General features: G+C 46.5%; 1 protein-coding gene across 3 annotated transcripts in view; it reads right to left on the bottom strand.

Moving 5' to 3' along the window:
- Window positions 1-10370: 10370 nt before the first annotated feature.
- zswim7 (zinc finger, SWIM-type containing 7) overlaps window positions 10371-12364 on the bottom strand; it is a 71078-nt gene continuing 69084 nt past the window's right edge. For 2 of the 3 annotated variants that reach the window (XM_067437971.1, XM_067437972.1), the window contains exons 5-6: window positions 12151-12255; window positions 10371-10923 (exon numbers count right to left, since the gene is read on the bottom strand). In XM_067437971.1, the coding sequence (XP_067294072.1) occupies window positions 10807-10923; window positions 12151-12255 (222 nt within the window). In that variant the 3' untranslated portion in view covers window positions 10371-10806. The other variant, XM_067437973.1, reaches the window with a different exon arrangement.

Raw genomic sequence — 12364 nt, 5'->3', positions numbered from 1 at the left:
TTTACCTCATGTAAACGCAATACTTCGATCAAACTAATGCGATTATCGTATCATAATCGTAGTAACCATAACATTACACAAGGTGGCGTACTCCAATTTTAATCTCAATTAATAAGCATGTGTTCGGACGTCAATGTTCACACAACTTAATGAATGAAATCTGTTACATTATTCTGAAGTTTTCTCTCCTACAAATTGCTAACTGCAGTCTCTGCTCCGTGTGTTGATCCAGACGGCACGAAGAACGCGAAGGGAGTGTAGACAAATCCGACATTTCCATGTTCAATACAGCGCCGAATAATATCCAGGACGAAATTGATGTAAGTAGATTAAAACAGTTGGTAACATGCATACTGTATGCCTAAATGATTGTGGTATATCCATCCATGGTATAGCCATCAATCTGACCCCCAACCCCCTTTAAATCTAAACATACCACCAAACCTATCCCTGAACTAAATATTTAGTTGCATGTAAATTGGTTAATAGAGGGTCTGATAATATAAGTTCAAGACACTTTTTGAAAAATCAATTTGTCATGTAACCCCCAGTCCAGGTCAGGATGAAAGCTCACTGGTCCAAAATCCTGCTCATTGATCATTGGCTGTGATTGTCACTTTTTCCCCTTGTTTTTTTCCCCTTAGTGTCAACAAATTACTTATCACAGGAAACAGCTGAATAGGACAGTGTGTGGATTTCATCAGCTCTGGTTTTGGTTACAAACTCAAACTGACAGATGCACTGACAGTGTCCCTGACAGTGACATGCCTTTTCCAACCCCCCAAACTCAAACGAGTGCACATCCACAGCTGTGCCAACAGTCAAACCATGTTTCTATTTATTGATGAGACAAAAGACATTCTTTATCAGCTATTCTGTGTCTTGTAGTTTATAAATGATGTAAACATACAGATATTTGTTATTAGTTATTGTTAGCTGTTTGTAAGGGCTAAACTACAGGAGTGTGCCAGAAATCTTGGACGTTCCAATTGAGACAAATCTGCACTGCACTGCAACTGTTAGCTGATGTTTTATTTTATTTGATTGAATTACTGTCTGGAGAAAGCAGTCAAACAAAAGGCCCCTTTTAACCAGTCAAGTGTATCTGGTTTGTATACTTCCATTTAAAGGAACAAACAAAAAGAATCAGTGCTTTTAAATGTCAATGTTTTTGACGTGTGTATATGTGTCACTAAGCTACATACACTGTGATGTTTCTCTTTATGTTGTAAGAAAATAGTTTCATGTCAAAAACATTTAGCATCAAAATGGAGTCGTTATTTAACGTAAATACATCTGAATTATAGTCAATTATTTTGTTAATAAAATAAGTTTTGTATCTTTTGTGCACTCTCTATAAGAAAGTTGGACAGCTTTAGCTCAGCTTAATTGTGCTGCTAAATATCAGCGGCACCATTTAAAACAACAAAAGTGTGTCTATATGTGTGTGTTGTGAGAGTACACACAGCCTTCAAATAAACAGACTTTTACCACAGCCAAAGCAACAAAGTTCCTGCTTCTATAGCTGATAAACTTTAGCCAGTGTTTTTCACATATACTATAGTTCCCCAAATTATAAACCCTCATCTGTCCTACATTATAGTGTGTTCTATTTTATACTCAAATTGTAATTCATCATCTGAGATCAATACACTTGTGTACAAACACGTTTTTACAGTGTACTTGCATTTAAAACATACTTACATGCAATTGCGTCTGTTATTCATTTATGTAATTACATCTATAATTACACTGTTGACTCTTCCCTTACCGTTTTACCCCCCCCCCCAATCTAACCACCAAACCTGTCCTTAATCTTACACGTATTCCACAACAATAGAACAACATGAACACAATAAGTGCATTGTACCTTTCTGACGTAAGCACATAGTTGTTAAAGACACCCACTCATTTTTTAAATACCACATTCTCAAATTCTTAAACACAAAGGTGAACAAAAAACTGATCATAGACTACAAAAAACCCGAAACTCAGTTTATCTACATCTTGAAAGTAGATGTAGATAAACATCTACGTTCTGCTACCATAAGTCGATGTGCAGAATCAATATACAACATGAAATGTGTGCCTGTAAACTGGCAGAAAATGTAACAATCAGTGTTATTGTGAAGTACTGGTCAGGTTGTATATTGTGCACAATGCAATAGGTTTCCATTTTCCATTGGCAGTTGATATGTAACCTTCAGTTAAATAAGATGGAATAATATGATAAAGTAATATCTTCTAGACAATATGACACTCAGACAAAACATGGAAACTGAAATTGAGACATAATACAAATATTGTATATTGTATTACTTCATCGGTTGAGTGCCAAACGTGCCGGTTCATTTATTTGTATAAAATATATTGGTTTCTTTCGTTTCCTAATCATCTTTCTTGTTCCATTTGGTTCTGTTTTCATTTCAATGAGCAATGCAAACTTTCCCTTTAACTTTCCACTAATAAAGAACCCTTTTTGCATAGGCGGAGCATGAACCAACCCCTAAGGCTAGATGCACTTCCTTCTTTAAAACACATTTAAATAGAATGTCATAAAATAGTTCCAAATTACTTGTTGCCTTCAAACAACTCACACCTCCCAGCTAAACGTAGAAATTATTGGTTATTAAATCAGCTACATTCACAATCCACTTTGAACAGAATGAGTGACTTGTTATGCCAACCAATTAGAATAATAATTTTTACCTGATGCAGCAAAAAAATATTAAAATATGGATAAAAATGATCTGGATTTGGAAATTCCATGTTTTGCTCCAGGATCAGGTAATTCATCTTAATTTTGTGCCAGTTTTTAAAGCCAATTTGGATTGGATCACCCTGATCCAGATAGACAGTTTTTCAGATGATCAGATCAGGAAGTCATTAGACTCTCTTCTACAGAATGCCTGAAGGGACAAAAAAATATGAGTTGGGGAAAAAAATGTCAAATGCTTTTGCGATGTCTACTTCTAATTTATTACTTTAACAATTAGCCTAACTATTTAAGAGCAAAATAATATGTTTGTGATACAAATGTTGTATTTCTTTGACCAGACAAAGTATTTTCTTCCTGGAATCCACCTTGAAATCTTAATACCCCATTGGGATCACGATAATTCAGTTTCCCATTCAGTCGGTCACTCTCGACGCCACGTCGGAGTACCGACGAATAGGAATCTCGCTAGCGAGAGCCAATCTACTTCGAGTGTAACTAAACGAGCCAATGCACATTGGCATGCAATGATTGCACCAGCTGCCCATGCCACGCAGAGCGGGTATAAATGAGGCACAGGTGCTTGCATTAAATTAGCCTTTTGCTTCGGAGCCGAGTGGTAAATGGATCGTCCTGATATCACTCTCTACAAGCGTGTGTTAACATTATAACGAGTCAAGCTCTTCGGGTGAATCTCTCCTCGTTTGGTGTTGGAGTGACGGCATTGCAGCGGGGTCGAATTTCTCTCTTTCACTTTCGATTGTTTTATTGAGCAAAAACAAAGGCTGTTCTCACAGCTGGTTTGGTGCGCTGTTTTAGAGCGCTGAAAGGCCGTTTTCACGGCTGGTAAGAGATCGCCTTCTATGAGAAAGAGAGCGCGCATGACAGGCTGCACGAATTCCCTGTCTGTGTCGCCGCGACTATCCCCTGTGTGCTTCAGCACCCCAGAGAGCATTTTCCCTAAAAGAGCTACACAGGTAGAGCTTGCGTCTTTTTAAAGATGACAATTTACCTGTGTGTTTCTGGTTGCGGTTGTTCCCTGTCCTCACTGACGGCCACGAGCACTGTTTCACATGTCTGGGCTGCATGCTGAGACTGCGTTCGTGGGTGGTTCATGTTTTCAAATGGGAACATGACCACGTCGGCACGCCGGTCGCGACTCTTCTTTCTCCGGGAAGCTTGAGTCCCCTTTGTTGTTGGCCAGCCGCGGCTCGTGTGTAAAAGCACAGCCGCGGGTCTGCTCGACACTCTGGGAGACCGTGGAGATCAGCGAGAGCTGCCGCCGGGGGAAAACCGGGCGGACCTCTCGCTTCTCTGCATGTCGTGTGCCATCGAGCGGCTAAGCTGCAGCGTGCGTTGTCACGGCAACCCAGCGCTCGCTCGCCGCTCTATGTGCGCTGTCCCCGGGCCGATTTCCCGTTGTAGCGCCCTCCCTGGTGGCCACAGGAGAGGTCTACTTTGGTGTAATGGCTGGGGTGACCTGAGGTGGGTGGGGCTTCTTCGGGGATCCAACCCCCTGGGGCCCCTCCCCCTCTAGCGCACTGCAAGCTGTGCAGCTTTTGGATGGAGTTGCTGGTCCTTCTTAGGGGGGAACCTAGCATTTCATTCAGGGCTCCAGCTGAGGATCAGATGTCAATCGCTACATCGGAGAGAGGGCTGTTGTGCTCTGGGAATGAAGATGATGCTGAGCCCACTGTAATGGTGTGTGCTTTGCTGAATCAGATTCAGAGTCAATAGCCATGCTTTCCTGGGATCTATCCCAGATGTGCATGTAAAACTTGGCAGTATGGAACTCCAGAGGGGCCAGCACTGCATAAGTTTTTCCTCCCTCACTACCCTCCTTGGTGGGGTGGCTGTACGCAGACCACCTCCGCCCTGCACTCTTAATGCACGAGGGTAGTTCTGAGTCGGGGTTGAGCTGCGCACGTTGACTAACCGTGATCAGGTCATGGCGCAGGCCCTCGGCCAGACGATGTCCACCTCTGTGGTCCAGAAACGCCCCCTGGCTTGCCTTGCTGAGATGCGAGTGGTCGTCAAAGTACGCTTCACGATGCTTCCATCTCACAAGGTGGCCATTTCGGCGACACTGTTGAGAACTGAGCCCAGCAGTTCTTTGCAGTCGGTAGCGGGCTGAGGAAATCAAGCTTCAGAGCGCCTTATGGGCCGCCCCTCAGTCTGCTTGTCGCCAAAGACGTCGCCCCTGCAAAAAAAAAAAAAAAAAAAAAAGGGACCCTCGACACAGTCTGCTCTACTGTGTTCACGGCAGGAGGACGACGCCACCCGTCTCTACTGCTGTTTAAGCGGTCGGTGAAACATCACCTCTGAGACGGGTGACCTGGAGATGGGCGGGGCTGCTTTTCCCCGGAAGAGGGCCGGGGAATGTTTTGAGTCTAAATTCTGTTCTGCCGCTGGTCACAACCAGTGGTACCCAAACTCTCAAAAAAAAAAAAAAAAAAAAGCAGTTCCTCTATCTCTGGGTCCTCAGGGGGCTTGGAGAGTTGTGGCTGGTCAAACGCCGGACCACACTCATCCTCCTCCTGTTTCGCCAGCAGGCAGCAGCGGATGACGCAGGGATGCACCACAGCCTCCTCGCGGACCCTCTGCCCTCCGTGGAATCAGGTATGTGTTGCACAGCACATTCACACCTCACTGCGGGCCACCTCCACGAGACAGCCGCCCCAGGCCGGTGCCTGTATTCCACCTCGCTGCCCCATGGTGGGTACGCCGGTGGTCCTGATGTTCCCGCTTGTTCGGTCTCTGCGAGCCTGGTTAGAGCTCCCCAGTCCGTCTCGCTGGCTCATTCAGGCCATCAGGCTCGGCTATGCGATTCAGTTCGCCCGGCGTTCCCCCTCCCAGGTTCACGGACGTCCGCTTCACTTCGGTGAAAGCTGCAGACGTCCGTGTCCTGCGTGCGGAAATCGCAGTCCTACTGGCGAAGGATGCGATAGAGCCGGTCCCTCCAGCCGATATGAGGACAGGCTTCTACAGCCCGTACTTCATTGTACCCAAGAAAACCGGTGGGTTACGGCCAATCTTGGACCTGCGAGTACTGAATCGGAGCCTTCACAAGCTACCGTTCAAGATGCTCACGCAGAAACGCATTTTCGAGTGCATCTGTCCCCAAGATTGGTTTGCAGCGATCGACCTGAAGGACGCGTACTTTCATGTCTCGTTTCTCCCCCGACACAGGCCGTTCCTGCGCTTTGCGTTCGAGGGGCGAGCATATCAGTACAAAGTCCTACCCTTCAGGCTGGCCCTGTCCCCCCGTGTCTTTACGAAGGTCACGGAGGGGGCCCTTGTGCCCATGAGAGAACAGGGCGTTCGCATCCTAAACTATCTCGACGACTGGCTCATCCTTGCACAGTCCCGGGAGCAGTTGTGCGAACACAGGGACTTGGTGCTCAGACACCTCAGCCAGTTGGGTCTTCAGGTCAACTGGGAAAAGAGTAACTCGCCCCCGTGCAGAGGATCTCTTTTCTCGGTATGGAGTTGGATTCGGTCAAGCGGACTGCGCGTCTCACGAAGGAGCGCGTCCAGTCGATGCTGAACTGCCTGAACACGTTTCAGGGCAGGATGGCGGTTCCACTGAAACATTTTCAGAGGCTCCTGGGGCATATGGCGGCTGCGGCGGCAGTTACACCGCTCGGCCTGCTTCATATGAGACCGCTTCAGCATTGGCTTCACGGCAGAGTCCCGAGATGGGCGTGGACACGCGGCACGTATCGGGTGAGCATCACTCCGTCCTGCCGCAAAACCTTCAGCCCGTGGTCAGATCCCGGGTTCCTTCGGGCCGGAGTGCCGTTGGAACAGGTATCCAGGCATGCTGTGGTCTTCACGGATGCCTCGTCCATGGGCTGGGGTGCCACGTACAACGGGCATGCAGTGTCAGGGGTTTGGACGGGCCCGCACCTGCAGTGGCATATCAATTGCCTCGAGTTGCTAGCAGTACATCGTGCACTGAGCCGCCTCAAGGGCCGGTTACGGGGCAAAGATGTACTGGTCCATACGGACAACACGGCGACCGTTGCGTACATCAACCGTCAAGGTGGTCTACGCTCACGTCGCATGTCGCAACTCGCCCGCCATCTCCTCCTCTGGAGTCAGAAGTGTCTGAGGTCGCTTCGGGCCATTCATGTCCCTGGGGTGCGCAACCGGGCGGCCGACGAGCTGTCACGAGCTGCGCTTCCGGGAGAATGGCGGCTCCACCCCCAGGTGGTCCGGCTGATCTGGGTTCAGTTCGGGGTGGCACAGGTCGACCTGTTTGCCTCCCCTGAAACGTCCCACTGCCAGTGGTTTTATTCGCTGACCGAGGGCACACTCGGCACGGATGCACTTGCGCACAGCTGGCCCCAGGGTCTACGCAAATATGCGTTTCCCCCAGTGAGCCTACTTGCACAGACACTGTGCAAGGTCAGGGAGGACAAGGAGCAGGTCCTGTTGGTGGCCCCGTATTGGCCCCACCGGACTTGGTTCCCAGAACTCATGCTCCTCGCGACAGCCCCTCCTTGGCCGATTCCTCTGAGGAAGGATCTTCTAACTCAGAGACGGGGCACCCTCTGGCACCCGCGTCCAGACCTCTGGAAACTTCATGTCTGGTCCCTGGACGGGACGCGGAGGTTCTAGGTGACTTACCTCAAGAGGTAGTTAACACCATCACTTCAGCTAGAGCACCGTCTACGAGACGGGCCTATGCCTTGAAGTGGAACCTGTTCGTCGATTGGTGTTCTCTCCGCCGGGAGGACCCCCGAAGATGTTCGATCGCGTCAGTGCTTTCCTTCCTGCAGCAGGGGTTGGAGCGGAGGCTGTCGCCCTCCACCATCAGTTTGCGTTGCTGCTATTTCTGCCATGTAGAGGTAAGTCGGTGGGGAAGCACGACCTGGTCGTCAGGTTCCTTAGGGGGCGAGACGGTTAAATCCTCCTCGACCTCCCTCCATACCCTCTTGGGATCTTGCTCTGGTGCTCCGAGCACTTCAGAATGCCCCATGTGAGCCCTTGCAGTCAGCAGAGCTTAAGATTCTGTCCATGAAGACTTTACTGTTGGCTGCATTGGCCTCCATCTAGAGGGTAGGGGACCTGCAGGCATTTTCGGTCGACGATTCGTGCCTGGAGTTCGGGCCGGGTGACGCCCACGTGGTACTGAGACCCCGGCCTGGCTATGTGCCCAAGGTTCCCACCACTCCCTTCAGGGACTAGGTGGTGAACCTGCAAGCGCTGCCCCTGGAGGAGGCAGACCCAGCCCTAGCTTTGCTCTGTCCCATCCACTTAGGTACATGGACAGAACTCAAGCTTCAGGACCTCAGTTCAGCTCTTGGTCTGTCACGGAGGCCAGCAGAAGGGAAAGGCTGTCTCCAAGCAGAGGATGGCCCACTGGTTAGTGGATGCCATCACCTTGGCTTACCAAGCACAAGGTGTGCCCTGTCCACTCAGGGTACGAGCACACTCTACTAGATGTGGTGCATCCCCCTGGGCGCTGACACGTGGCGCCTCACTGCCAGACATCTGTAGAGCTGCGGGCTGGGCGACACCCAACACGTTCGTTAGGTTCTATAGCTTACGTGTGGAGCCGGTTTCCTCCTGTGTTCTCACCTCAAACAGGTAGAAGCACTGAGAGGCCCGGCTCCTGTCGGCTTGCTCCGGAAGCAAACTCTGTGAGTCCTCCACCGCCCTCGGTGCCGGGCGTGGCGGAGCGTCCGGCATCAGGCCTCCTACCGCTGAATCCTTGAGAACCGGTATTGGCTTGGGCCATGTGAGTGACCCTGCTGGGATCCCACATATTTTTTCATGGTTGCTCCTCTCGGAAGCCCGTGTCTTTCCCTTGGGAGAGCCCTCCTTTTAGGGATGGGGCCCCCTCACGGCGGCGGGCTACGGCTCAGCTCTGTGTCCACATAACTCTCCTTGGTATGATGTGGTTCCGCAGCGGCCCCCCATTAGGGCATGCTTCCCAGTGTTATCCAATAGTCACTGAGCGGGTCATGCAGAACAGCAGTGATGGACTTCTCTGTGTGAGCCCCGTCTCGTCAGGTAAGAGAGCTCAGGAGGCTCACACGGGGCACTGGAAGGGGGCACAGGCCATGGCGCTTTGGTAGGGATTCCTATTCGTCGGTACTCCGACGTGGCGTCGAGAGTGACCGACTGAATGGGAACGTCTCGGTTACGTATGTAACCCTCGTTCCCTGAAGGAGGGAACGGAGACGCCACATCCCGTCGCCATGTCCTCTGTACCCTGCTGGGGTGCCATTTCTCCTACTCGGCTCCTCAGCAAAAGACTAATTTAATGCAAGCACCTGTGCCTCATTTATACCCGCTCTGCGTGGCATGGGCAGCTGGTGCAATCATTGCATGCCAATGTGCATTGGCTCGTTTAGTTACACTCGAAGTAGATTGGCTCTCGCTAGCGAGATTCCTATTCGTCGGTACTCCGACGTGGCGTCTCCGTTCCCTCCTTCAGGGAACGAGGGTTACATACGTAACCGAGACGTTTTTTTTTTTTTTTGGACCAAAGTTATCCAAATCCTACTGACAAGTTTTGAACAACACAAACTGAAGGTTTGAGTTTGGTCCAGAAACTAGAATCCTAAAACTAGGATTGGATTCCGTGATCTAATCTGATTTCAGATTCCTTCTTTCCCTTTTGAACAACCCATTTTTAAGATTTGATCCAATACGATAACCAAAATTCGATCTGATCTTTGGCCCCAGAGTTTTGCATTGGATTCTAACTTAAACGCCTCTGATTGGCCATTGCGGTCAATAAATTATTTTAAATGGTTACATTGCTCAACGCTGCAAAACAGAATATAAGCTTAAATTGATGTCTTGTGCTCAAAAGTGCCTATGTTTTGCTAATATGCTATTATTAAAGAAAAAACTAACCCTAGATCCTAGATGGGCAGCTATTCATTAGGCCTGTTTCACACTGGACACACAAGCAGAGCATGCAACGCAGATTTTTTGGCACCTGTGTTAACAGAGTATTTACACTGCATACCACGATGCATGGAGAACGCATGCATGGAGAACGACTCTGGGTTAGATGCCTTGCTCAAGACAATCTCAGTCATTTCCTGCTGGTATTAAGAAATCGAACCTTAAGAAATCAAAGTCTGACCCTCTAACCAATTATTACGTTGCATATTGACCTTATTTGGTTAAAACTAGAGATGTGCTATCTATCTTTTTTTTCTATGGGCGCAACACAGCAGAGTATCCTACCCATCATCAATCAAAGCATGTCGTAGGAGAACACCTGGAAAATGTGACAGAATGGATGATACTCGTCTATATTTGCAGTACAAAGTTGCAGTTTGGATGCAATGCGTGTGAAAGCACAATGGGTTCGTGCTGTTCCCGCTCTGCATACACACAGCTTCTGCTTTGCTTGCGCATCCAGTGTGAAACATACACTCCGCCTATGCCTTTTTGTAAAAAAACTAAATCCACCAAAAACTACAGACTTACAAACAAATCCTTTAGTCTCCAAATTGATGTTTTGCCCATGATCTGCTGCCAATAGAAATACTTAAGAGTGTATACATTTGGAAAGACTCTCTGCACTTAACAGTAATAACACAACATCAGTTTTATTTTTAAATACAATTGTCATAAAAATATAAAACGTTTTTTGAATGCATGACAACATATAACTACACAAAGGTTTAATAAATGGTTTTCAGATTTATTTTATGAATACAACTTGGCTGAGAAAAAGACCAAAATGACAGTATTTGAGAAAGCAGAGCCTCACAGTCTCATTGATTGTTGCTAAGAGTAGGTTTAGTGTGCAGAATCTTCAAACAAATGGAAACTCCAAAAATAAATGCAATGTTCAATGACCAGATGTAAATTCTCTGGCAAGAGATCAAATATTTTGCAAACACATATACAAAGATCTGGTATTTAGGGTTTAGCTTTAATCATGTATTTACACTTTACAACATATCATTTCTCAATAAAAAAAATAAATAAAAAAAAACACTGGTCTTTAATGCAAGTGCACAACAATTTCCAAACTTTTAATAGGCAAATGACCAGTATAATCCATAATGACTATAAAAACTTGAATACCTCCTCTCTACTTTAGGACCAGCTATTTATGTTCTGGCCTCAGTTTGCCCTGAGAGAATGTGGGTCATCTGCTGATCTGAGACCTGCTCCTGCTGGCACAATCCCATGGCTTGACTCAAGCAGGCTGCCAGAAGGTGCTTACACTAGAGAAAACAGATCAGATTTTTTTTCATTAGGCCACATTTCAATGAAAATAATACTAAATAATGGTAAGAAAAGAAGTTTTGTTTGACAGAAATAAACATGAAAGTTATACAATTGAACTATTCTTACACCAGTTTGGTTATATATAAGAGAGAAAAAAACAGTATAGGCTCAAGATCAGATATGTGCTAAACTAATGTTTATTGTGTTTAATGAATGATAGTAAATATGCAAAGCACCCATCTGTTTTCAATTATGGTCACTGGCACTGCAGTCATAAAAAATACATCAGCAGGATTCACAGTCAAAGGACAACAAATAATTAGAATATTAGTGCTGCCCAAAACAAGAGGATTGACAATGAAACGGCTGAAAGGGACATTGACAATGATCCCCCTTCATTGTTGGTCTCCACCTGGAATCTCCTCCAGCACCCCTAAATATAGAGCATCACCAATCACCAAACTCATGTCTTATGAGAATTCCACATTATTTTCTTCTGGGTTTTGGCAGAGCAGGCATGTTAATCATCACATTGAGACCTTTTCCAGCGCATTACAGAGAGGACTATAAATAAACAAGGAAACCTTTTCTCTCAGATCACATGGGTATAAAACACATTTATATTTTGTTGCAGCTCGATAATAAAGTGAGGTCATGCTATCAGAGTGAAGCAGTGCATTTTGGGGTTGTCTCTAGGTTTTTCTTTCTCAGACTGGAGAATTAATTTTAGTCTCATTCCCTCCCCTGGGCTCAAAAGCTGATGCACATGTAGCTGTGTGTCAACAGATACTAGACCTCCTTTTGAAACAGGGCTACACCAATGGGCAGACAGTCAATGGAGACCAGAAAACAAATAAAATCCCTTGAAATAACCACAGCAACAGGGAGCTGAAGAAGAGAGAAAAGGAAGAGGCTTGCTACAAAATTTTTATTTGATAACCAATTTGTCAACTTTGATTAACAAATGAATAATTATAATATAAAAAAAATGTTTTTCACATCTTTTCAAATGCATGTCAAATAACGTAAGTGCAAAAAGGGTTTTAAAACACAAACACTAGTGTGACAAACACTTTTTAACATCCATTTCCATCAGTCTTATTGCTTATGGTTTGATATCAGCCCTACAAGCAGAATTTTCATTATGGAAAAGGATGAGGGTCTCAGGGTGTGTGAACGCAGCTGTGCGTGTGTGTGAGAGCAGAAAGAGGAAGTGACCTCACCATTAGACTCTCATTTCTCCTGAGCACAGAGAAAGCAAAGGCAGGGCACGGACAGTAGTGACAGGATGTGAAGCATGTGTACAGATGCCCTGATCCACCTAATACCTGTTGGAGAAAGATAATGGAGAGAGAAACGATAAGGAAATGTGAGACGAGAGTTATGATGAAGTTCACCATCACAGCTGCATCTCTAGAGAATTTCAGCTTCCAAAAA

This window comes from Pseudorasbora parva, chromosome 3 (assembly GCF_024679245.1).
Source record: "Pseudorasbora parva isolate DD20220531a chromosome 3, ASM2467924v1, whole genome shotgun sequence".
NCBI classification, from domain to species: Eukaryota; Metazoa; Chordata; class Actinopteri; order Cypriniformes; family Gobionidae; genus Pseudorasbora; species Pseudorasbora parva.
The sequence above is the reverse complement of the archived record's forward strand: the minus strand, read 5'-3'. Positions and strand labels throughout refer to the sequence as shown.